At 36.6% G+C, this 27,707-nt stretch overlaps 1 protein-coding gene and 2 pseudogenes across 1 annotated transcript; all 3 read left to right on the forward strand.

Annotated features, from left to right (window-relative positions):
• The first annotated feature begins 4,248 nt into the window (after positions 1-4,248).
• LOC120214211 lies at positions 4,249-17,322 on the forward strand (annotated as a pseudogene).
• LOC120214207 (isocitrate dehydrogenase [NAD] catalytic subunit 5, mitochondrial-like) lies at positions 11,394-14,742 on the forward strand. Its single transcript, XM_039212156.1, has 7 exons — positions 11,394-11,588; positions 11,903-12,223; positions 12,309-12,470; positions 12,557-12,631; positions 13,640-13,749; positions 13,822-13,894; positions 14,350-14,742. The coding sequence occupies exons 1-7, from the start codon at positions 11,424-11,426 to the stop codon at positions 14,539-14,541; spliced, it is 1,098 nt and encodes a 365-aa protein (XP_039068087.1). The 5' UTR covers positions 11,394-11,423; the 3' UTR covers positions 14,542-14,742.
• A 2,904-nt stretch (positions 17,323-20,226) lies between the features above and the next one.
• LOC120214208 lies at positions 20,227-22,402 on the forward strand (annotated as a pseudogene).
• Positions 22,403-27,707: the final 5,305 nt, after the last annotated feature.

A 27,707-nucleotide genomic window follows, 5' to 3' on the forward strand; every position in this document is an offset into this window, starting at 1 on the left:
AGAAAGGCGAACCACTCTAAATCGCTGTGCAATTATTTTCAATTTTCTGCAAAAGCTTCCACCAAAATTTTTATTGCCAATTCACCCTCCTCTTGGCCGATTCCGTCAATCGATTAACTCAACAGAATTACTACTTTCAGTGGGTCTATCATCTCCCGCTTCATTCCTAGAACTACATCGTCCGGACATCTATAAAAATACAACTATATAATTCTATTAGCAAAACATCATACTTACTATTCCATCAGATCAGAAGTTTCCACTATTTTGTTGGTATGTATACATTATCAGACACTCTAGACTCCGGTTTATGCCGAGAATCGACTAAACCGTAGCTCTGATACCATTAAATGTAACACCCCTAACTCATATTCGATCCGAATACAAGTCCGAGATGTCACATTGACTTTTCAAACTTTGATTCTTAAAGAAAAATCTTAGGAATTTAAAACTTTCATTAAAACAAAATACTTTAATTTACATAAAAGAGACCACTTAATACAAAATCGATCAGAGCATTCGTAATTAACCAATTATTACATACCAACACTTTATACACAACAAAATACCTACTTTGTCAATTACTTCTGATCTGATTTCTTAGTAATGTTGCTGTCCGTGCCACTGCTATTCTGAATCTTCTTATTTCTTGGTACCTACGTGTAAATCACTTACACGCTAAGTCATAGACTTAGTGAGGCAATAAATGAATATGCAACAATATCTTCATGAATATGCATTCTTACCATTTCCTTCATGACATTTCAATATGCATGTATCTATTACACAATAACATATATAATCATATCATGCATGTACAAAACTTAACTTCTTGTACCACTTTCACTTTACTTTGTATTTTAATTGCCCATGTATATTATTGAGAATAGAGGTATGTGAGTGCATTGAGGTTGTGTACTAATGCTGTCACCACAGCTCGTATCAATTCCCTCATGGGGCACTGAACCTTAGTTCAGTATTCATCCCGAAGGACTGTCATATATGTCCCGTAGGATCACTACATCCCGAAGGACTACGTCCCGAATGACTATTATACCCTCGACTCTTGGCATGCCAATTACACCTATAGCTCTCATATCGTATACTATGGACATTATTCTTATATTTTATATGTTCATGTACTCATGCCATTTCTCTTGTGATCATGTAGCTCATGTCATTTCTCTTGTGATCATGTAGCTCATGTCATGTTCTCATATCACATATCATATCACATAGTTATTTGAATCTATTCATATATATACATCATTTATCCAATCACATGAACATATATATATGCCTTATGCATGTATTACAATAATTATCATGTATGCATGTTCATAACTATTGTACTATGAAAATCAATATAGGAATTAGACTTATCACAAGTCTTATTCCATTATACTATACATATAGTATGCAATCACCTTAGCTTTGCTTTGATTCAATTATAATCCTTTGATCGTTCTGGAATAAGCTTACTTTTAGTATCTACATAATCACACATGGATCTATATCAGTATTATAGCTAATATACTATAATGGTTTACTTTTTAGATTAAGATAAATGACAATTTCCTCTTTTAATGAAGGTATGCATCGATGCACTACTTGTGCATCGGTGCATAAAATGTATTCGATGTTTTATTATTAATGGGATGCATCGATGCATGCCTTATGCATCGATGCACTAATTGCATTCGATCTTTTTATTTTAAAAGAGTGCATCGATGCACTACCTGTGCATCGATACACCTTCAAACACTTTCTGGGTTTTAACTTTGATGCATCGATGCACTATGAATATGCATCGATGCACTCTGCCCAGAATTCTCTTTTTGAATCCAAAAATTCATTCATTTTGGATTAAATCCTTCATGTTTAATCTTCTTTTTCATTCTTAACTATAGTATACATCCTTAGACCAATTTATACTCATTTATTTCATCTTAAACCTCCAAATTCTATCCTTCATATATAATTCAAGAATTACATCAATAATTCAACATGTTTGAATTCTGCTTTTAACACTTCGTATATCTTAACTAGATTGACGACAAATCAAATTTAACTTTCAATTCTAGTTATGAACTCTATTTCAAGATTTCATTTAAGAACTTCAAATCTTAAATCTCTCATAAATCCATCATCCTTTGATGTTAAGATAACTTAAGCTTTCCTTAAGCTTAGTTATCATCTAATAATCAAAACCCAATATTAAATTTAACAAGAAACTCAAAAATCAGAAATCTTACCTTTGCTTTGGTTTACACGCACAAGGAAGAAAGAAGAAGAAGAGAACTCTGGAAGTCTTGGGTGTTTTCTCCCCTTCCACCCACGTGTATCCTTATATATACATAATTATCCTTTCTTTAATTATTTTTCCTTGCAATTACTCTATTGTCCTTCCATTCTTTCTTTCTTTCAATTCCATCCTACACAATAATTTACATTTAAATCTTTATATTATTCATTCATTTTATTCTAACCACCAAATTCTGAGACTTTACAATTTAGTCACTAACCCGATATTGAGGATGTTACACATCTTGAAACCAAATGAGGTCTCAAGTTGAAAATCCATAAAGGATAGCTTGATTAATGAGTTGGGGTTCGCGTATGAAGAGATCCTATGTCGTGATGACATCATTAATAAAGACATTAGATTAAAGTTGAATGTATTCGAGTTCGCGTATGAAGAGATCCTATGTCGTGATGACATCATTAATAAAGACATTAGATTAAAGTTGAATGCATTCGAGAATCAGCTATGGCATCCAAAATCCTCATGATTTAGGAAGAATTTCATATTCCTCAGGTATTGTCAAAATCTTTGAGATCCCCTCGAAATAAGCTATGCTTAAACCTTCTTACGACATTTTAGTTTGGAGTAGTCTATGTCATTGATATCTAGAGAACCTATCTTGTTTTTGTTATTCTATCTTTTAAATGTTTGTTATGTACTTGTCAAAAATTATTTTCTCATATATAAATAAAAAAATTCTTTTTCAAGAGCCCACTTTGCTTCACATCTTGCATTAAAATTAAGTACAAATAGTTTATTTACCTTGAAAAGAGATCGTTGTGTGTTACTGTACAAAAATTCCTAAGAATCGAAAATATTTTGGAAGTTGATAGGGGCTCTAACAAGGAACCTGTAGAAATAACTCTGATATCATCTCGATAAGCCACTCATGCTCCAATTCTTAAAAAAGGATGAGCATTTGGCTCAAAGGACATTTTATCAACATTCCCAAAAAATCATGTTTTCGTAAACTATGATGATTAAAGTCGCTTATAACGCACCATGAACTCCAAAATTAAGAGATAAAGACTTCTCTTTGAAAATAAAAACACCAAAAATGAGACAATTGCATTTTAGGCATACTTAGGCCATCTCCGGCGCATCGTTGGAGTTGCGAAGATCTCCACTTTGGAGATGATCCTATGTTCCAGCCCATCGCCACTTTGTAGCTGCATTGTGGCGACAGCTACAGTGCACGCTACAACTGGCGTTGAACTGTAGCTGAGCTACATATTTTGTAATTTTTTTGATTTTTTTATTGAAAGTGAGACCCAAATTTTGTTTATTATTTAAATTAATTAAAAATCGTTAATATTAATTTATACTAAAAAATAATTTGATGAATCAATTTTATCATTGAAGCTAAAACCACATTAATTCTTTATATTTTGTAATTTTTCTGATTTCTGATTTTTGTTATTATATGTAGAGATAATACTGGAGATAGTATTGAAAATGAATTATTGTTTCATCTTTAGAGTAGATATAGAGATGTTGTATAGTAGAGATAAGGGCCATAACATTCATGACATTACATACAATTTTGCAGAAAAATTTCTAATTTCACGAAAAAAGACATTGAGCTCGAAAAACACAAAAGGATGAATCTATGTTTACTCGAATTTCACGAGAAAAGTAATCAATCGCCCAAAAATTATGACTTAGCATCCTTAAGAGGAAGGAGTAAGACCCAGAGATTATGACTTAGCATCCTTAAGAGGAAGGAGTAAGACCCAGAAATTATTTACGCGTATGTGCACCATTGCCACCCGCTCATGCTTACCAACTCACTAATTCGTTTCCTTCCCCTTTCCCTCCCTTTCTCTCCACTATTAAAACCAACTTTCTTCTCCCCTTTCTCCTCAGGCGGGAAAGTAAATCAACTTCCTCTAAAATAAATACATTCAAAAGCTAAGAACTTCAAATTCTTCTTTGGGTCATTCTCTTTTCCATCATTTGTTTCTTCGTTTTAACATGGAGACGATCACCCAAAATGGTCACCAAAACGGGTCCTTGGAGAGCATTTGCACTGCTTCAAAGGGTGTTGGTGGTGGTGCCGTTGATCCTTTGAATTGGGAAGTCATTTGGTGGTGTTGGTGGTGTTGCGGCCGAGTCACTCAAGGGAAGTCATTTGGACGAAGTGAAACGCATGGTGGCTGAATACAGGAACCCATCGGTGAAGCTGGGCGGTGAGACCTTGACGATTTCTCAAGTTGCTGCCATTGCTACACGTGACTTGGGTGTCAAGGTTGAGCTTTCCGAGGACGCAAGGGGCGGCGTTAGGGCCAGTTCTGATTGGTTCCTTGATTGCATGAACAAAGGCACCGACACCTATGGCGTCACCACTGGCTTCGGCGCTACTTCACAGTTCACATCGAAGAACCAAGCAAGGAGCTGCCCTTCAAAAAGAGCTCATTAGGTGAGTTGAATAGCATTTTACTATTTGACTCAGTGCTTAGTTATAACCGAGTTACTTTTATTGATGTCGATTGTTTTGTTGTTCTTGCATGTTTTTGAATGCTGGGATCTTTGGCCATGGAACTGAGTCGTGCCACACACTTCCTCACTCGGCAACCAGAGCAGCCATGCTTGTTAGGATCAATACCCTGCTCCAGGGATACTCTGGCATCAGATTTGAGATTCTCGAGGCAATTACAAAGCTTCTCAACAGCAACATAACTTCATGTTTGCCGCTCCGTCGCACAATTACTGCATCTGGGGATCTTGTCCCTCTTTCCTACATTGCCGCTCCATGTTTTGCTGGACCGCTTCGTGGCACCATCCGGGACAAATTGAGGCTGCAGCTATAATGAAACACATACTTGAGTTCTTATGTTAAAGCAGCTAAGAAGTTGCATGAAATGGACCCCCTGCAGAAACGGAAACAAGATCGGTATGCTCTTAGGACATCCCGCAATGGCTTGGTTCACAGATTGAAGTGATCAGATTCTCGACCAAATCAATCGAAAGAGAGATTAACTCTGTCAATGATAACCCTTTGATTTATGTTTGGAGGAACAAGGCGTTACATGGTGGCAACTTCCAAGGTCCCACATTGGAGTCTCAATGGACAATGCTCGTTTGGCTATTTCAGCTATTGGGAAACTAATGTTTGCTCAATTCTCTGAACTTGTTAACGATTTCTACAACAACGGTCTCCCGTCAAACCTCTCCGGTGGTAGGAATCCCAGTCTTGATTATGGTTTCAAAGGCGCTGAAATCGCAATGGCATCCTATTGTTCCGAGCTCCAATACCTTGCTAATCTGGTCACTAGCATGTCCAAAGTGCTGAGCAGCACAGCCAAGATGTGAACTCCCTGGGACTAATATCTTCAAGGAAAACTGCTGAGGCTGTTAATATCTTGAAGCTGATGTCCTCTACATACTTGGTGGCCCTTTGTCAAGCGATTGATTTGAGGCATTTAGAAGAAATTTTAAGAACACGGTGAAGAACACTGTGAGCCAGATCGCTAAGAAAATCCTCACCACCACCGGTGCCAACGGTGAACTACACCCTTCGTGATTCTGTGAGAAGGATCTACTCAAAGCCGTGTACTGTGAATGTGTTTTTGCCCACGTCGATGATCGCTGCAGTGCTACCCATCCATTGATGCAGAAACTGAGGCAAGTACTCGTGGAGCATGCATTAACAAATGGAGAAAACGAGAAGAATGCAAGCACTTCAATCTTCCAAAAGATTGCGGCTTTTGAAGAAGAACTAAAGGCTGCTCTGCCGAAGGAAGTCGAGAGCTCGAGGGAATCGTTCGAGAACGGAAATGCTGTGATCCCGAACAAGATCAAGGAATGCAGATCTTATCCATTGTACAAGGTTGCTAAGTGGTGAAAAATTGATCTCGCCAGGTGAGGAGTTTGACAAGGTGTTCACGTCAATGTGCCAGGGGAAGCTCATTGATCCAATGACGGAATGTCTCGAGGAATGGAATGGTGCCCCTCTTCCAATATGCCAGTTTTTATTTTCTTTTCATTTTTAATCTTTTGAGATTTGTTATCCAAATCCTTTATCACTTGAATTTCCTTGTAAAAGAAATGAAATAATGTCGGGTTTCATTCACAATTCATCCTTCGGATGTTTATATTCCTGTAAATGAACGGAATCGTTAATATACTATTTGTATATTAAATTATATAAATATATATAAATAAAAAACATATTTTAATTTATTTAATGAATGAGTTTGATCAAATATATGTTCGGTTTGTTTATATTTATGAATAAATTTGTTTATTAATTCATATATAAACTCGTTTCTTAGTTCATTTATTAAAATATAACATTTGTGCCAAATTATTCTTAAAATATTTTTTAGGACGTTTTGCCTCTTCAAAGTTCTCGTTTACTCTAAAATGTTATCTCCAATAAAAAAAAATTCGATGGCAAATCAAAAAATGACACATTACCTCTTAATTTTTATTTTTTTATCTGAATAAATAAAAATAATTAAAAATAATAAAATAACAATATACCAAAATTACTCCTCTTTCCCTCTCCCTCCACCGTAACATCGCCATCCCTTTCCTTAACCCCAACACCTATGTTTTTCCCTTTCTCCATTTTCCTCCATCTCTCTTCGGCTTTCTTTACCCTCTCCATCACTCCGTACAACTCCATTAATGTTATATACTTCGTTCGTCCCTATGCTTTTTTTTGAAAGCTAAATTTTTGGGATGGGATCAATGATTATGATGCAAAAAAATAATGGTGAATCCAAATGGGTTTTGGCGATGGAACAGAGAAGATGGGGAGCAGGTAAGATCGGGAGATTGATAAGGGTGATGAGCTTAATTTTGGGTTAGAAAAGCAATAATGGAAGGCAATTTTTGACAAGAAGATTCGTAGCCCTCAACGACGTCAAGAACCTGTTCGATAATTTACTTCAATGATAGACCAATCATCTTCTCTAACGTTTTCTTTACTGTCTCCTCCTTCTTTGACATATAATTACTATAATTAATATAATTATTAGTAAATAATTTTTTAATTTGGACCATTTTTGTTCAAACAAACCGTATGGTACCGGAGAAGACCGAATGTAATCACCAATTTTCAGTCTAGTATCAAGCCCAAAGTTTGACCCGAATTCGACCCGGGAATTGACCTGATCCGGTAGATCAGTGATTTCTCCACTACCACCGAATGCTTCACTACCACCCAATTTCAACTGGAATCACAGAACAAACAATGATACCAACTATTTTGACTTTAAACATTTTTGAAGAAAAAAACAAAAAAAAAGAAAGAAAAACAAGTGAAAAATAATGTAAATCAGGCTATATAAACTCGAATATAAAATGTAATAGAGGGGTTGAATTTAGATTCAAAAATCAATAAAAGCAAAAAGAAAAATCAAAGATTTTTTTGGTATTTACGTTTTATTTTATTTTTTATTAGATTTTAAAACAAAAAATAATAACAAAAAAAGGGAAAAATGTATTTTACCGTTCTGTCGGATCCTCGCCGGCGTTTGAAGGGTCGGTTCGCCGATCCGAACGGTGAGGAGGAGCGTCTCGAAAAGGGGAGCAGTATACTGAAAATTGGGCCCGAACCAACGGTGGACGAAGGAGATCGAAGCCCAGGAAAATCAAGCGGTCTTTGGCCATTTCACGACGATCGGATCGTCCCCTGACAAAACAGAGCCTAGATCCGTGACCACTGTGATGAGACGAACAAGCCGAAATTTTAGTGCCCAATGGTCACCGGATACGGCAACGGATTCTAGGGAGAGATCCCCTCTATCTCGTTTTTTTTAAAAAACAAAATGAAAAATGAAATTAAAAAAAAAACTAAAATGTTTGGTATTTATAGGATTTTAGGGGTAAATTGCGTTTTAAATCCCTTATATTTGCATGCATTTTGGTCACCTGTAGGGACCAAAATTGGTATTTTACCTTTCTGTTATGCATGCTTTATATTTTGGTTTATTCACTGTTTTAGTCCCCCAAACTTTATCGTATTTTTACATTTTGGTCACTGAACTTTTTGTTTCTAATTTATTGTAATTTTATTATTCTGTTTGGTTTTGTTTTAATTTAGTCACCATTAGTTTTTAATTTAGTTACTGTTATTTTAATTTGATCATTGTTTATTTATTATTTAGTTATTAATTTTTATTTTCTTGCATTTTAGTCAATGTAATTAGATTTTTATTATAATTAGGTCCTTATATATGTTTTAGTTTATATTTTTATATATATTTTTGGTTGTTTTAACTATTTTTATTATTTGTTATTTTAATTATTTTTAAGTTTATTTTGTTTCATAATTTCAATTTTCTAGATTTAGTTTTTAAATTAGATTAATACTCGAATTAGGTTAGAAATTAGGCAGACACTTTAGTTTAATTGGGGAACAATTCGATTCAAGTTTTCACAATAAAAAGCCCGATTATTTGAATTGATTGTTCGAATCTTTAAAATATCTTAATATATTTTATTTCTTAAAAAAAGATTTAATAATTATTTAAAATCAAATAGGATTAATATTAGAGCCTACCTTTTTAAATTTGAGCCCTTAAGTTCCTTAATTTATTTTTAGTAAAATTAAGATTAAATAAAATTTGGCTTGATTGCATTGTTTTTAAAACTTAAGGCACTGTTCACTTATTAAGGAGTTAATAGTATATCCTCCGTGATCGTGCTCAGGGGGTGACTACTGGTAATTCCCTAAATAAGTCGACATCCTTTTCAAAACCACATCATGTTTTCTAAAAACGAGACAATGTTCTCTTATTAGACACAATAGCTGATCTCCCGTAATTACGCTCGGGGGAAAATGCTATCGGTATCGATAAACGAACACTGTTTTTTAACTTTGCATCCTTAATGATTTTTAAGTTAAATTAAGATCGAACTCAAAATCTCCTATTTTAAATATAGGGTAATCAACTAGGTACTAATTTTTGGGTGCTTGTGGGGGTTCTAATCCTTCCCCACGCATAACCGACTCCCGAACCTGATTTTTGGATTTTTAGTAGACCCCACAGTATTTTATTACAATAAAATGTTTTATTAAAATCATCCGATTTTTACGGTGTTCCAATCGCACATTAACTGATTGGTGGCAGCTCCTCACATTTCGAAACGATTTTCAAAGAGAAAACCCCCGAGTCAATATCGGTATTTCCCCGCCCGGGCGAAAAACGATGTCAACACCAAAGTATGCAACAAAGAGAGGTCGAGGCAAACAATGATGAAGATGCTAAAATCATGGATGTCATTGCTATGCCGAGCTAGTAACGACATTGACATGCCGGTGTTGAGCATAACCGAAAGATCCGAGCTCGGAAAGATATTGGAAGATGCGGTCAATATGCTACGACACGAGAAACAAGAGCAAGTCCTTTCCCTTTGGCTTCATCATTTCTCGTATTGTCCGTCCTCCGACTGGCCGAACTTCCATGATTCATTCATAGTTCTGTTCATTCATAAATGTAACTAATATGATTTTGGATTTTATTTGATCATTTGATTTTATAAGGTAATTATATGTCAAAGCATAGAGATGAAAAACAAGGATTATTTTTATTAATGAAAAAAAAATGTTGGGGGTTACGGAAAGGGATAGTGATGTTACAGTGGAGGGGAGGGAAAGAGGGTAACTTTGTTATATAATTTTTTATTTATTTAAATAAAGAAAATAAAAATTAAGAGGTGGTATGTCATGTTTTGATTGGTTACTGAAGTTTTTTTTTAACGAAGTTAACGTTTTGGGTTAAACGAGATAACAATTTAAACTTTAGGGGTAAAACGTCTCGAAAATACTTTAGGAGGTAACTCGAGATAAATGGTATATTTTAGAGGCAATGCTACAGTTAAACCTAAAATTTCATATTTTATTATAAAAATATTTATTTTATTTTATTTATATGTAATATAATTATTAATGTTTATATTTGATTATTGGGTAAACTACATATTTAGTACCTAAACTATTAGTTTTAGTACCAAAACTTTTAATTTTTTTTCAAAACCATACCTAATGTTTAATTTAGTGCCCCATTGTTAAAACCTTAACGTGTTTAATATCTAAACTATCAGTTTTGGTCTATCTTATTGCCTAAACTTTCAATTTTCATCAAACTTAACATTAAATTTTGAACATGATACTAAAATGAAACAAAAACTAACTTTAGGTATGGTTTTAAAAAAATTGAAAGTTTATATATTAGAATGGACCAAAATTGATAGTTTAGGTATTAAATGCATAATTTACCCTTAATTATTTTATATATAAAAATTTTAGGATTATTTTAATTATTGTTTAATTTTTTAAATATTCAGGAACATATTCAATTATTCATAGATATATTTATAAATATATTCATTTATAAATATATTCATTTAATGTTCGCGGTTATGTCAAATGAACATGTTTGTAAATATTTTAAATAAATGATCATGAATATAATAATTTTTTTTATAAAAAATAAATCAATATAAACAAATTTTTACTTGACAATTAGAGAGCTGCCAAAAAAGTAAACTATACCGGATATCATTGAATTTTCGGTCTAATATCATTTATACTATATAATTTTTAATTTTTTCAATTATAGTATTAAACTTTGATTTATGTTTTAATTATATCACTAAGTTAGTAAATTGTTAATGATACGGTGACCTGACTTACAATTGTGGACTTGGATATCGCACAAAAAATACCACTTTGGTGCGATTATTTAATGTCAAAAAAGTCTAAAAATAGATGCCATTTTGTTAGGAAAAATTACTATTAAAATATTATATTTGGAATGATTCAAATTCTAATCCTTAAGAAATAAAGGTGAGAGCTTAACCAATAAGCTAATTTAAATTTTTATTACATTCTGATAAAAATAATATAGATATCAAACTACAATTGAGATTATTGATAATATGTTCCAAAATTAAAATATTATTTATAATATAGGTGTATTATAAATAATACCAATGTATACAAATAGTTTTCTTCAAGTCTAGGAGATGGGGTGGCATTGTTTTAATGTTTGAATATTAATTAAAAGTAGGAGTCCTGCTAGTAGAGAAAGAATATGTCCTCGCTTCCATATTTCGGAATAAAGCCATCAGCTTTATAAATTTAATTTATAAACCCAAAACATCAATGGCGACTCAGCTCCTGAGACGACGAGTGACTCAGATCCTTTCCCATGGTAGCCCTAAACCTATCTCCTTAGCCAGACCTTTCTCTTCGACCACCGATACCATCCGAGCCACTCTCTTTCCAGGCGATGGAATCGGCCCCGAGATCGCCGAGTCCGTCAAACAGGTTCCCGCTTTCTCACCATTTTATTTTCTTTTTAGTTTTTCTAAATTTCAATTGCATCGAATTGTCGCTTGTAAAGTCTCAGTTTTGTATTTGCATCCATGAATTGAATCTTTAGTGTTAAAAAATTAAAATTAACTTCGAAAAGTTTTTGATTTAGGCACTAACTGTCAATAACTAGCTGTTTCTAATTTGTAAGCTGATCTATAGAATAAAAATAGATAAAAGTTTGTATAAGGAGAAGTCTTTATCAAGACCTTTTATTATTTACTTTCAGTGAAATTTTGGTTGAAACTGAATAATTTTATTTGATTTAGGTTTTTAGAACTGCTGAAGTGCCAATTGAATGGGAAGAACATTATGTCGGAGACCAAGTTGATCCAAGAACTCAAAGCTTTCTAACTTGGGAAAGTCTAGAATCAGTAAGAAAGAATCGGGTAGGCTTGAAAGGTCCAATGGCTACTCCTATTGGTAAAGGTCATCGGTCTTTGAACCTTACTCTAAGGAAAGAACTTAATCTTTATGCCAATGTCAGGCCATGTTATAGTCTCCCGGGTTATAAGACTCGCTACGATGATGTAAACCTTATCACTATTCGTGAAAACACTGAAGGGGAGTACAGTGGACTTGAGCATCAAGTAAGTTTGTTTTTCATAATTGATGTGCAGTTTGATGGATGGGGTATTCTTTATAAATATAACTATTCTTTTGCTTTGCATCTAGGTGGTGAGAGGTGTGGTTGAAAGTCTAAAGATTATTACTCGTCAGGCGAGTTTAAGGGTGGCTGAATATGCTTTTCATTATGCTAAGACCCATGGAAGAGAGAGAGTATCTGCTATTCATAAAGCCAATATTATGCAGAAAACAGACGGTCTTTTTCTTAAGGTCTTTCAATTCGAATGCCTATTTTAATAGCTCATTAAATTTTTGGAACACCATATATTAAGATTGGTTTACTTGTCTTTTTTCAGTGTTGTCGTGAAGTTGCAGAGAAATACCCCGAGATAACTTATGAGGAAGTAGTCATTGACAACTGCTGTATGATGGTATGATAAATTTCCTCCTGTGAACATTATAATGCTTTCTTTTTCTCATTAATGACAGGAGGCTTAGATAACAGATTTTGAATAAGTTACTGTAGGTGCTACCTTTCTGCTTGTATTACATTTGACAAATGACAAGATGGAGTGACCAAATTAAGAGGCCTAAGCCATGAAATTAAGAGACAACAGTTCTATAATGAGGACCAATGATATCTTTGACAACCAAGCCTTGAATCTCTTTTGGAGAAGCACCATAGATTGGTGTTTGAAAGTGTTGAGAATTTGCCAATTTGGTCATTCCATTGGTTATCATATTGCCTTTCTCGTGCATTACACTAACACCTAGATACTTCCCCTATGTGTCTACTGCCTGAAAGCGTTGTCTAGTACTAATCATGTTTCTCAGCTCTAGTTTAGTATTTAGATATAAATAAATTTGAGTTTTTCTCTTACTAACCTTATGTCTGGTCCGGAGAAGTGACCAAATTCAAATAAAATTGAATCAATGGCCTTTGTCTGAACTATATCAACCTTGGCATAAAGAATCAACTCATCAGCAAAAAACAAGTGAGGAAGTGGGGATCCATTCTAGGTCGAAAAGGTTTCCAAGCACCCTCACCAACAGGAGTTACACTACCATCAACAGACTCTGAATCTATCATTACATCATCCGTCACAGATATTGCCGCTAGCATCTGGTGGTTTCTCATCACGCTGACGAGGTTTCTTGCCTATTTTCTTCAAAGCTTTCCATAGGGTTAACCATGGAAGATTATTAGAAAACCAATCGGTACCTTGTGTCAACTGGGAACAAAATTAATGAAAAAAGAATCGCGAAGATCTAAAGCAGAAAGGATGGTTGTGGCTGCTGATTTCACTCTCAAAAAATCCTTTGTTCTTTTCTGCCCATTATTGGATTTTAGAACAAAAAAAAGTTTAATTTGTGCATTTCATCTTTTTATTGAAGTTGAGACTAATATCCAACTAACTATTTTTTTTTGCCATTTGTAGCTTGTGAAGAATCCAGCTCTCTTTGATGTATTGGTGATGCCTAACCTCTATGGTGACATTATCAGTGACCTTTGTGCTGGATTGATTGGGGGTTTGGGCTTAACACCAAGGTAACTACCTCTACCTAATGATCGTAGGACATATCCATCTCAATGGTTTTACAGCATAGACTCTTTGTGCAGTTGCAATATCGGCGAGGGGGGAATAGCACTTGCTGAAGCTGTTCATGGTTCAGCACCTGATATCGCGGGAAAGGTTGGTCTTCAAATCTATCCTAGGACTTATAATTGTCATTTTGCATACACATGGTGCAGTTGTGAAAAATGATGTATGATGGTACATCTAGAGATTGTTACTCCCGTATTGCTTTAGTGGGTACAAAGAAAATCTTAATAGTTGAGAGTTGAGCTGGGTTTCTTGAGATATCGTTAAGGTATGTCAAGGTCGATGAACATGTAACTGTATGCACGTTTATGCTAATTGTAAAGCTATCTATGGTTTAAATCTTGGATATCCTTGGTGATTTTTGAGACTGGGTTAAGCTTCACGGCATGCTTGATTATTAGAACTTATAGATTATGGGGAAAAAAGAGAGAAAAAAACCCCAAATTATTATATATGTTTGCCTGCCATGATCCTTTCTTTTTTTCATTGTGCAATTTCTTTTCCCATGGCACCAGCTAATTATTTGTATTGTTGACGTTGTTTAGAATATGGCAAATCCAACTGCATTACTATTGAGTTCGGTCTCAATGTTGCACCACTTGAACCTCCATGACAAGGCTGATAGGATTCAGGATGCCATTCTCAACACAATCGCAGAGGGTAAGTACCGAACTGCTGATCTCGGTGGCACGTCAACAACAACCAATTTTACTAAGGCTATTTGCGATCACCTTTAAAGTTTGTTCTTTGAAGCATTTCTAGTTTTGCATTGGATTTCTTTGCAATTTCTTCGTTATGCTTTCCCTCGGCTTATAAATGTTTTCTTCTCTTAATAAAATCACATCCGCGTTGATGAGCTATGGAGTTCATCTTCTTAACTTATCTTCAGCCATGATAAACATATGGCATTATTTAAAATTCATTAAACATAGTTTGATAAACTTGTTACTTATATTTTGGCCTATGGCCATTTAGTAGTATTGAACTCGAAATCTGTTGGAATGACGATATAATCCGAACGGGTTATATCTTGAACTTTATATTTCTCAACTTCGAGTAATATATATTCTTTCTTTTACGCATCTTCCTACGACTGAGTTTCAACGATTGTCATATATGGAATTGTTTGTTCCCCAAATCAAAGTTATGGAAAACTAATGTAGTAATATTAGTAGTAAAAAGAGAATGTTGTTGTTCTTAGAGAATTTGAATTTGAATAGTTGCGTTTGTAGAGTGATTCTATTAACAATAGACTAATAAAAATTCTAAAAGATATTATCTTATAATACCCTCAAATTTTTAAAATAAAAATCAAAGTTATGAAATATATTAGCTTTGATGTTTTAGAAAAATCAAACAGTACCTTGTAAACATTGTCTTCATAGAAGTTCTTTTGACAGATTTACATATGAACATGTAATTTGGACGGTCAACAACTATGGTTAAATTTTCACTCAAAAATTGCATGTTATATTTGATCACATACATACACCATCCCTTTCATTTTCTTTTGAGGGAATAAAAAATTAAAATTCGATTCTTTTGGTTTTGTTTTGTCAATAAATTCAACTATATGGTATTTATTTAATATAATCAAAGTGTAGGTTTAAATATTTAATAAAAGAACAAAAATGGAGGAGAAAGAGAAAAAAATCTTAGTTTGATTGAAGTTAAACAGTGATTACAATAATCACCTACCACAGAGAAGAAAAATCTAAGGTAGATTTTATTTATAATTTTTATAACAATAATAATAATAATAATTTTATTAAAGAGTGGTTCTTGGATGGAGCTTACTGGGTTGGTAAGATGGGGACGCGGTGGGGCCTATAAACATGGAGTAACGCGAACCATTTTCACCACAACCGAGATCTGAATATCACCTAGTACTCTCTCTCACTTCGCTTCGTCTCTCATCCTTCTTTTCTCATTGACCAAACAACAGCCGACAACCCCTCGAGAAAATGGCGTATGGAGGGATTCTCCTGGGGATGGGTAATCCTCTCCTTGACATTTCGGCTGTCGAGGACGACGAGTTCTTGAAAAACTACGGTTTTCAATTTTTTTAATTGCTTCCGCTTTATGAGATTTGGTTTTTTTGTTGTTTTTGGGACTTGGGTTTAGTTCCTTATGTGGAATCTGATCTGGTTTTTGTTTTGTTTTCTTGTTTCCGATATGACATCAAGTTGAAAAACGCAATTTTAGCTGAGGAGAAGCACCTTCTCATGTAAGCAAAAAAGACAAAAAAAATAGTATAAATCCATATTAATTCTAACTGTGATTGATATTTATGATTTTTTCTTTCTTTCTATTAGACCCTTGCTTCACCTGGCATGCGTGCGTGTATACATGGGCTAGAGCTAAGTTTCTATTCACTCCCATCCTTCAATTAATATGTTCTTTCAATCTTTTTGACTCCCCTAATTGTTGATTTACTTGTTTAGCTAGTTATCATGCATATAGACTATTTGATGGTTTATCTACATGAAAAAAAAACTGTTTGTGTTCCTTTGTAGTTTAGTAGTAAATTAGTAAGACTTAGACAGTTAAACACCTTCAATAAAGAATAATTTTGAACCTATGACCAAAAGGTTTGAATAGTGGTTTGTTTTTACATGCTGACAATCCAATCTTTAGGGAGAAGACGACTTTTCTGATGCAGATCCTGAACCAGTTTTCTGAAGTAGAGGTAATCTCTTTCATGGTTCTTCTGAAGGATAGAGCTTTTAGTGGCTTGATGTAATTGTTTCAAAATGATGCGATCTGTTGGATGAGAAGCTGGGTTTTAAGTATGATGTAGTTGAACATTATATGTATAGACATCTTTTTTTGTCCGGATCAGAAAATATTATTATTATTATTATTATTATTATTATTATTAATATTACAATTACATTTTGTGCAGGTTCCATAAGCAATCTCAATCCCGAGCCTAATACAAAGGACTCATATAGGATTACAGCAGTTAAATCCTTGAGTCCATTGAAGATCTGACCCGATATCTGACTTGGAGTTGACCCGAACCGATTGTTTTCCTAGTCGCACACCGCTGTCGTCGTCACCAAAACTTGCGAATAGTACACTCAAGTTGTCATAAACAGTAAACAAACCTTCTAAATTCAAACAATCATTTTAAATATCTCATAATTATGAAAAATCGGAGTTTACCTAATAACTTAATATCATACCCCAAGTCAAAAACCCTGTCCTACCACTATCATCATCTCACCTAAACCACTACATCATTAAAAAAATAAACTCACCTAATTACCTAACACACCTAAATAGTTTGATTTTCTTTCTTTGATTTATGGTGAGATGATAATAATGGTAGGGTATGATTTATGTGGGTTAGGTAATTAGGTGAGTTTGTTTTTTTAATGGTGTAGTGGTTTATGTGAGATGATCATAGTGATAGGATAGTATTTTTGACTTGGGATATGATATTAGGTGATTAGGTTAGGTAAATCCCGATTTTTCGGGATTTTGAGATATTTTAAAATAACTGTTTGAATTTAGGGGGTTTGTTTACTGTTTATGACAATTTGAGTGTACTGTTCGTAGGTCTTGGTGACGACGATAACGGTGTGCGACTGGGGAAACGATCGGTTCGGGTCAACTCCGAGTCGGATATCGAGCCATGTCAGATCTTCAGTGGGCTGAGGGATTTAACTACTGTAATACTATACCGAAGTCAAAAACTCTACTCTACCACTATTATCATCTCACCTAAACCACTATAACATTAAAAAAAACCCACCTAAACCTATCCCTTTACAATAAATCAATAAATTCTTTCTCTTTTTTGACTAAAATCTTCGGTGTATAAATGCACTATCAAAAAAACACCTAACCTTGTTGAATTTTCAACAATTGTTAGTCACCAATCAAATCTTCAAGTGGGCGATGGTTAAAAATTAATTTTTGGTGGTCAACAATTGTTGGAAATTCAACAATGTTAGGTGTTTTTTCGGTGATGCATTTATGCACCGAAAATTTTAATTAAAAAAGTGGAAGATTTTGTTGATTTATTGTAAAGGGATATGTTTATGTGGATTAGGTAATTAGGTGGTTTTTTTAATGGTGTAGTGGTTTAGGTGAGATGATGATAGTGATAGGGTAGGGTTTTTGACTTGGGTATGGTATTACATCAGTTAAACCTCTCAGCCTACTGAAGATCCGACTCGGCCCGATATTCGATTCGGAGTTGACCCGAACCGGTTGTTTCCCTAGTCGCATACCGCTGTCGCCGTCACTAAGACCTGCAAACAGTGCACTCAAGTTATCATCAACAGTAAATAAATCATCAAATTCAAACAATCATTTTAAAATATCTCATAATCCTAAAAAATCAGAGTTTACCTAACCTAATCACCTAATATCACACCCAAATCAAAAACACTATCCTATTATTATCATCATCTTATTTAAACCACTACACTATTAAAAAAACAAACTTACTTAATTATCTAAACCCTACCCTGCCACTATTATCATTTCACCATAAAGAAAATGTTTACCATACCCTAACCTACTCAAATGGTTTGATTTTCCTCCCTTCTTTATGGTGAGATGATAATAGTGGTAGGGTGTAGGTGGGTTTGTTTTTTTTAATGTTGTAGTGGTTTAGATGAGATGATGACTTGGGGTATGGTATTAGGTGATTAGGTTTGGTAAATCCCGATTTTTCAGGATTATGAGATATTTTAAAATGATTGTTTGAATTTGGGGGTTTTGTTTACTGTTGATGACAACTTGAGTGCACTATTCGCAGGTCTTGGTGACGGTGACAGCGGTGTGCGACTGGAGAAACGACCAGTTTGGGTCAGTTTCGAGTCGGATATCGGGCTAGGTCGGATCTTCAGTGGGCTGAGGGATTTAACTGATGTAATACTATACCCCAAGTCAAAAACCCTACCCTACCACTATCATCATCTCACCTAAATTACTATATCATAAAAAAAACAAATTACTTAATTACCTAATCCACCTAAATCCTATCTTACCACTATTATCATCTTACCATAAATCAAGGGAGGAAAATCAAATGTTAAAAAGTCAAGTGACCAGCTTGTGAAAGTTAATGGTTAAACTTTCGGTGATCTAATTTGGCAGCATGATTTTATTGAAATTTTGTAAGGAAAAATTATCAAATTAGTCCATGTACTTTAGGATATTTACAAGATTAGTCTTTAAGCTTTAATTATAAATACCCTAATTCATTTAGCTTCAAAATCATTCCAAATAATATAAGGTAAAAATCATAGGTAAAGTTAGAAGAATTTTACTATTAGAAAATAGGAATTACAATTTCTCTCGATCTAACAAGGAGAAAACAATAACAATTCTCTCTTGATAAAAAAGAGAACAATTCTCAAAAAACCTCTTTAAATTCTCTAGTATCGGAAGAAAGCTAGAATGATTTAGGATGATTTTGAATCTAAATGAGTTAGGGTATTTATAGTTGTAGCTTAAGAACTAATCTTGTAAATACCCTAAAATATAAGGAATAAATTTGATAATTTTCCCTTACCAAATTTCAACAAAATCATGTTGCCAAATTGGATCACCGAAAGTTTAGCCATTAATTTTCACAAGTTGGCCACTTGGTGGCCACTTGACTTTTCAACATTTGATTTTCCTCCCTTGCTTTATGGTGAGATGATAATAGTGGTAGGGTAGGGTTTAAGTGAGTTAGGTAATTAAGTAGATTTGTTTTTTTTAATGGTGTAGTGATTTAGGTGAGATGATGATAGTGGTAGGGTATGGTTTTTGACTTGGGGTGGTGATTAGGTTAGGTAAACTCTGATTTTTCGGGATTATGAGATTTTAAAATGGTTGTTTGAATTTGGGGAGTTTGTTTATTGTTGATGACAACTTGAGTGCACTGTTCGCAGGTTTTAGTGACGACGGTGTGCGACTGGGGAAACGACCGGTTTGGGTCAACTTCGAGTTGGATATCAGGCTAAGGGATTTGACTGTTGTAATCTGGTTTGAGTCTTTTGTACTGGGCTTGCATATGGAGCCTGCACATAATGTAATTGTAATATTAGTAATAATAATATTTTTCCGACCTGAACAAAAACAGGTGTCTATAATATGGTTTCCACCGTCTGATTACAGATACCTTTTTTATTTTTATAGGAATAAGAGGTTTCATTAAAAATCTCCCTCATAAAACCCTCTTAAGAAGAGAATTAGCAGAAGGAGGAAAATAGTATCTCAATATATTAATAACCCAAAATTACATAAGACTTTAAATACAACATCACCTGAAATAAGAGACTAAACATAACCATAAAAACACTAAAAGAACGTTCAACCAATCCCCTCTTTAGCTAACTTATCAGCCTCCCAATTACAAGCCCTAGGGATTAGCCTAACCAAAATGTGCTGCATGCTCAGTTTTAATGTCTCTTTGTGACTGGTATGAAGAAATGGCTGCCAAACCCAATGTAGAGTATATTGCTTGAGGTAATTGTCACGGGGCTAGACTGCTGCTAGCAAGCTCGTGCGGTCTTAGACGGTTTTTCTCGGTCATGGGCTGGCGGTCCGTGACATAATGCATGGATTGCTTGAGTCTGAATTTTCTATCAGAACATAGTGGCTGATTATGATTTCCTTAATTTTTTTTATTTGTGCAGGTTCTACTCAAAATTCAATCAAAGTTGGACAGGTATACTGTGGTGCTTCTTATATGTGGTTGGAGCTTTGGGAAAAAGCAGTTATAACGTTTATTGTCACCATAGATTAAACTTGTTCGTCCTTGTGCAGTGGATGCTTCAAATTCCTGGCGCAACTGTTTACATTGGTTGCATTGAGAAGGACAAGTTTGGAGAGGAAATGAAGAACTCAAAAGCTGCTGGTGTTAATGTGAGCCTTTTATCTTTCTAAACCATTTTGAGGAACCTTGAAAATTTGAAAAGAAAAGTGGGGAAAGTGGTATACATATACTATTTCAGTTTTGAATAACTTTAAGCATAATAATTATGCTCCTTTGCTGTGTCCAATTACCATCCTGTTTCTGGATGCATATTTATTTTGACTTGCAACTTTGCATTTCTTAAGATAGATTTGGAACTGAGAATAAGTATTGTTGTTATTGTGTTATCAGGTCCACTATCTTGAGGATGAATCTACACCAACAGGAACTTGTGCTGTTTGTGTTGTGGGTGATGAAAGGTACTTGTTTGATAATAACCTTGTTTTTCCTTGTTTCTTAGGTGCATCCGTTTTCTTAGTTGTCCTTGCGTGTGCTGGAATAGCAAGATTTAAACTTGGATCTATATGTAGGTCACTCATTGCAAATCTATCAGCTGCTAACTGCTACAAGTCTGACCATTTGAAGAAGCCAGAGACCTGGGCGTTGGGTTCTCATTTTCTTTTATTTTTTTGCTTTGGTTGGACTATAAATTGATTAAACTTGCTCGTTGGAGAAAGTCCAATAAGAATAATTGAAACAAAAAACTGTCACTTCTAGGGATTAACTTGTTTATAAATAATTTTGTGCAGTTGAGAAGGCCAAGTACTTCTATATTGCTGGTTTTTTTCTTACTGTGTCACCAGACTCAATACAGCTTGTTGCTGAACATGCAGCTGCAAAGAACAAGGTACGTTATATGACGTGCGGCTGAAATCCCTCCTTATGAAAGTTCGTCGGCTTGGTGATCTGACGTATTTATTTTGAATGTAGGTTTTTGCGATGAATCTTTCTGCTCCATTTATTTGCGAGTTCTCCAAGGACGCACAAGAGAAAGCTCTACTGTAAGAACTTTCATGTGTTCCTTCTGTGGTAATTAATTTTCGTGTACTGAAAGTAACTCTCTGGATTTATTGTCTATCAGGTATGTCGACTTTGTCTTTGGCAATGAAACAGAAGCGAGAACCTTCTCAAAGATTCATGGCTGGGAGGTAATAAGCTGCTAAATCCTAAATATAGGATGCTATTGTGGTTTTGAAGTGGATTATGTTTGGTATTGACCTGTTTGAGCGGGTTTTGCCTTCCAGACTGACGATGTTGCAGAGATCGCCCTGAAGATTTCAGTGGCCAAAAGCATCTGGAACATACAAGAGGATCACTGTCATTACTCGGTGCAGATCCGGTAGTTGTTGCCGAGGATGGGAAAGTGAAGCAGTTCCCTGTTATATTGTTACCCAAGGAAAAACAGGTTGATACAAATGGTGCAGGTATACAACCTTTCCCTTTCACTACCGGTAATGACCTTACTATATTCGAAACATAACCCGAAAAAGGAGAGTGGATGAAATGGGCACTATTTGGTGAGTCAAAAAGTAAACCACAATAGCATAATGGAGTCTAATGCAAATTTATGCAGGTGATGCATTCGTTGGAGGTTTTCTTTCACAATTGATTCAAGAGAAACCCATTGATGTTTGCGTAAAAGCTGGCTGCTATGCATCCAATGTTATCATCCTAAGGTCTGGCTGCACATACCCAGAAAAGCCTGAATTTAAATAAGCTATTCCACTTCATTGGTCTCCTCGCCATTGTGTTTTTAAGGTTTTTCGTTGTTGAGAACCTTCTTTCTAGCATTTGATCTTTTTGAATTTTGCCTTGTCTTTTCCTTTTTATGAATTGCTGGTCATTTCCATGGCTGTCCTAAAATTGACGCCAGATAGAATAGTGATTATCCTGTAGGCTAGTTCCAACAGACGATTCACAAGAGAAAATTCGCCCAAAAACCAGAGAAAAAAAGTCTCTAGGGTTTAATAAAATATTATAAAATCAAACCATCCAAAAAGCAGTCCACAAGCCGGACTGTTATAGCAAAAAAATCGTCTTTATTCGAATTTTGCCAAAAATAGCAAAATCCCGAAAATCACTATAAATTAAAATTCGAAATAAAATAAGCAATCTCCAAAAAATCCGGCCTAAATCGGATTTAAATTGACTTCCTAATTAACAATCGAAATATTACCATAAATAGTAAAAAATAACTAAATCTAGTGATTCGGAGGGGAAAACGGCAGAATTTGAGGTTGAAAAAAAGGCCACATGGAGCGTAGCTCGATGTGGAGAGCGTGCGCGTCGAAAAGAGCTTTCCGGATTGGGGTCTTATGCGCGATTCTGACACCTGTAGCCAAAGTTATGACCAAAAGACTGAAACATACTCAAAACGACCCCAATGAGGAACATGTCACAATCAATTCCCGCCTTTGCGCTGATCTGCCAACTCATGGTATCTCAGCGCCATCAACGTGCAATCTGACAGCTCAGCATCATCTGTCTCGGATCCCCCTGCATCAGTCACCCCGGGTTGGAAAGAACTCGTCCTCGAGTTCAGAGTAGTGTCATCAGGATCCACAAAACAATGACTCAGGTGTTTCACATTAAAGACATCAGAAGTCTTCAAGTGACTGGGAAGTCGCAACCTGTAAGCATTATCATTGATCTTCTACACGACCTCACAAGGTCCAATCTTCCGATCCTTAAGCTTATTATACTCACTAACATGAAAACGATCACGAGTTAATACAGCCCAAACAAAATCACCAACATCAAAAAGTACCTGACGACGATGATTGTCGACCCGAGTCTTGTACTTGGTATTGCTCTCATGAATGGTCTGTTTCACCTGCTCATGGATACCCCGAAGATACTTTGCCATCTCATCTGCTTTAGGACTGAAACGTCCTATACGTGGAATAGGGGCTAAGTCCAACACCCCGGATGGGTTCTGACCATAGACAATCTCAAATGGGCTTAAACCTGTGGTTCTGTTTTTTGATCTGTTGTAGGCAAATTCTGCCTGAGGCAATGCCAAATCCCACTGCTTCGGCTTCGTTCCTGCCAAACACCTTAAAAGGTTTCCCAAACTTCGGTTCACCACCTCAGTCTGGCCATCCGTCTGGGGGTGGTAGGCGCTACTGAAATTCAACTGCGTTCCCAGTTTCCCCCACAGGCTCTTCCAGAAATGACTGATGAACTTAGTATCACGATCTGAAGTGATGGATCGAGGAACACCATGTAAACGCACAATCTCCTTGAAATAGAGATGGGCAATCCGGTCAGCATCCATAGTCTTTCTGCAAGCTACAAAATGAGCCATCTTGGAAAACCTGTCAACCACAACAAAGATAGAATCAGAGGCCCTTTGGGTGCGGGGTAAGCCTAGTACAAAATCCATGCTGACATCGAACCAAGGAGCTTCAGGAACAGGTAAGGGAGTGTACAATCCTGCATTGGTGAGAACTCCCTTAGACCGCTGGCACACATAACAACGGTCCACATAATGGGCCACATCACTAGTCAACTTGGGCCAATAAAATTCAGAAGAGATAAGGGCCAATGTCTTATCTCGGTCAAAGTGTCCCTCGTTATGGAGTTCACTTATAATTTGCTGCCTCAATGAACAATCTGGAATGCACAATTGTAATCCACGAAACAGATACCCATTATGCAAAACAAAATCATGACGGTGACCCTCAGTTACCTCCTGAAATATCCTTCCAAAGGAAGGATCAGCTGCATACATATCTGTGAACGTCTCAAATCCTGCAACTTTAGTACTCATGGTGGTGAGAAGTAAGGTACGACGGCTCAGGGCATCTGCGACGCGGTTCAAACTCCCTGCTTGGTGCCTCAGCATAAAAGTGAATTCTTGCAAGTATGCTACCCACTTGGCATGACGTCTACTCAGCTTGTGTTGGCCATTGATGTACTTCAAGGCCTCATGATCGGTAAACAGAATAAACTCTTTCTGTACTAGGTAGTGACGCCAATGCTTCAGGGACTGAACTATGGCATAGAACTCCAGATCATAAGTGGAATAATTTTTCTTTGATCCCGATAACTTCTCACTGAAAAAAGCAACCGGACGACCTGCCTGACTTAGAACACCACCAATGCCAACGCCAGATGCATCACAATTTACCTCGAACACTTTGTCAAAATCTGGAAGTGCCAAAACTGGAGCCTCGGTCATCTTTTGCTTGACCAGTTGAAAACTGGCCTCTGCCTCCTCAGACCACTGGAAATCATGCCCCTTGAGGCACTCTGTGATAGGGGCGATCAGAGTACTGAAATTTCTAATGAATCGACGGTAAAAAGACGCCAAGCCATGGAAACTTCGGATGTCATGTAAGGTTCTTGGTCTGGGCCACTCCAAGACTGCATCTATCTTTGACTGATCTGTATGAACACCATCAGTAGACACAACAAAACCAAGAAAAGTCACAGAAGTAGTGAAGAAAGAACACTTCTTTTGATTGACAAACAAGCACTCCGTTTTCAGCATCTCAAAAACAGCACGGAGGTGATCGAAGTGTGAAGTCCATGTCGGACTATAAACGAGGATATCATCGAAGTAAACTACAACAAATTTCCCCATAAAAGGCCGCAAGACCTGATGCATAAATCTCATGAATGTACTGGGCGCATTGGATAACCCAAAAGGCATGACCATCCACTCATACAACCCTTGTGGCGTTTTAAACGCCGTCTTCCACTCATCTCCAGGCCTTATTCTGATTTGGTGGTAACCGCTCTTAAGGTCAATTTTTGAGAAGATCTTAGAACCAGATAGCTGATCCAACATATCATCTAGACGGGGAATTGGAAACCGGTACTTCACTGTAATTCTGTTGATCGCTCGGCTGTCAACACACATACGCCAAGAACCATCTTTCTTTGGCACTAACAGAGCAGGGACTGCACATGGGCTCATACTCTCTCGGATATAGCCCCTCTCCAACAACTCTTCCACCTGTCGCTGCAACTCTTCGGCCTCCTTGGGACTGAGGCGATATGCTGGTCGATTTGGCAAACTTGACCCAGGAACAAGGTCAATTTGATGCTGAATATCCCTCATAGGTGGTAGTCCAGGAGGAAGATCCTCTGGCATCAAGTTAGAGAATTCTGCTAGCAGCCGCGACACCTCTACTGGTAAATCTGTATCCACGTCTACTGCATTGTTCTCGCAAGGTAGCAAGGCATAGACCACGCCGCCATGCTCAATCTCATCTAAAAACTTGGACATAGAAAGCAGATTAGTATTATGGGTTACTGGGGTAGGAGTAAGTCCTTCCCGCCGGGGTGTCAACACAATCTTTTTTCCCTTGATGCTAAGGGAATATGTATTCTTCTGTCCATTATGAATGACACTGCGATCATACTGCCAAGGTCGACCCAACAATATATGACACGCATCCATAGACACAACATCACACCAGGCATTATCAAAATATTTTCTACCAATTGAAAAAGACACGAGGCATCGCTATCAACTGTTACCTCACTGTCTTTATTTAGCCATGACAACTTGTATGGCTTAGGATGACGGTCCGTCTTCAACTGCAATTTCTGGACAACCTCATCGGACACTACATTCTCACAACTGTCGCTGTCAATGATCATTTTGCAGACTTTATCTGCAACTGTGCAAGTCGTGTGGAAAATATTGGTTCTCAACCAATCGTCCCCTGAATCGCCCTTGGGGGTAAGTAGACTCTTGCGAACGACCAGAGTCTCATGACCATCTCCATACAGCACATCATCAGTCTCATCATCGTCATACACGGGTTCGCCAATCTCCTCAGTCTCGTCTTCCACGTTTTCCTCAATCAACAAATTTTTGCCCTTTTGACTAGCAGGTTTCCTGCAATCAGTCGCCCTATGCCCTTGTTCACCACAACGAAAACATCTAATAGTAGGGTTAGAATTACCCTGCGGTGGCTGCTGAGCAGGACGGGACTCTTGAGGGCGAACTGGTCGACTGTTGTGATCGCTCCTGATCACTGGTCTCCTGTTTTGTTGTTTTTCAACAGCAAGTGCACGCTGGTATGCTTCCGAAACACTCCACAATGAATGAAGGCTGAGGACATCTTGCAAGGGCTGGCGTAAACCCCCCAAATATCGCGCCACCATCTGCTCCTCCGTCTCAGATAAATCGTTTCGGGCGACCAATTGGTAAAACTCCTCCGTGTAATCATCGACTGATCGCGCGCCCTGCCTCAACGCATGAAGTCGCTGAAATAAGGTTTGCGTGTAGCCGAAGGGAAGGAATTGGCCTTTCATCTTCTTTTTCATCTTCTCCCAATCAGTGATCTTGGCTTTGCCATGTCTTTCTCGTGAACGTCGTAACTGTTCCCACCACGTAGATGCTCTGCCCTTGAGTTTGATGGCGATCAGTTTCACTTTCACACGATCGGGGACTTCCTTATGTTCAAAAATACGCTCCACTTCATTAATCCAATCCACGAATCCCTCGGCCTGTAATGTACCAGAAAACTCAGGGAGATCGACCCGAAAACCGAGGTCTCCATGACGCTCCTCCCGACCACGGTGCTCTCGGAATCCTGCGCCCCGGAATCCTGCGCGATTGTTATATGGGTTTTCGAAAGTGGAATTGGTATCGTGATCAGAGGCCTCACGATCCTCGAAATCCTGCGCCGCCAGGCGCTGGGTTAATTCTGCGACTTGCCTCTGCAAATCCGCAATCATCACATCCTGAACGCTGCGATCACGGCGTTGGGCTTCCTCATTCGGAACCTGCTCACGACGACCACGACCACGACCTCCAGCCATTGAAATTGGTGAAATTTCCCAAGAAGATGTTGAAGCTCTGATACCAACTGACGCCAGACAGAATAGTGATTATCCTGTAGGCTAGTTCCGACAGACGATTCACAAGAGAAAATTTGCCCAAAAACCAGAGAAAAAAAGTCTCTAGGGTTTAATAAAATATTATAAAATCAAACCATCCAAAAAGCAGTCCACAAGCCGGACTGTTATAGCAAAAAAAATCGTCTTTATTCGAATTTTACCAAAAATAGCAAAATCCCGAAAATCACTCTAAATTGAAATTCGAAATAAAATAAGCAATCTCCCAAAAATCCGGCCTAAATCGGATTTAAATTGACTTCCTAATTAACAATCGAAATA

This window comes from Hibiscus syriacus, unplaced genomic scaffold (genome assembly GCF_006381635.1).
Source record: "Hibiscus syriacus cultivar Baekdansim isolate YM2019G1 unplaced genomic scaffold, ASM638163v2 tig00110055_pilon, whole genome shotgun sequence".
Taxonomy (NCBI): Eukaryota; Viridiplantae; Streptophyta; class Magnoliopsida; order Malvales; family Malvaceae; genus Hibiscus; species Hibiscus syriacus.

Bases quoted from the DNA above. Each gene is read 5' to 3' on its own strand.
- LOC120214207 (XM_039212156.1), top strand. From the start codon at position 11,424: ATGGCGACTCAGCTCCTGAGACGACGAGTGACTCAGATCCTTTCCCAT. The intron at 12,632-13,639 runs GTATGATAAATT...TGCCATTTGTAG, and splicing joins TTGACAACTGCTGTATGATG to CTTGTGAAGAATCCAGCTCT. The intron at 13,750-13,821 runs GTAACTACCTCT...CTCTTTGTGCAG, and splicing joins GGTTTGGGCTTAACACCAAG to TTGCAATATCGGCGAGGGGG.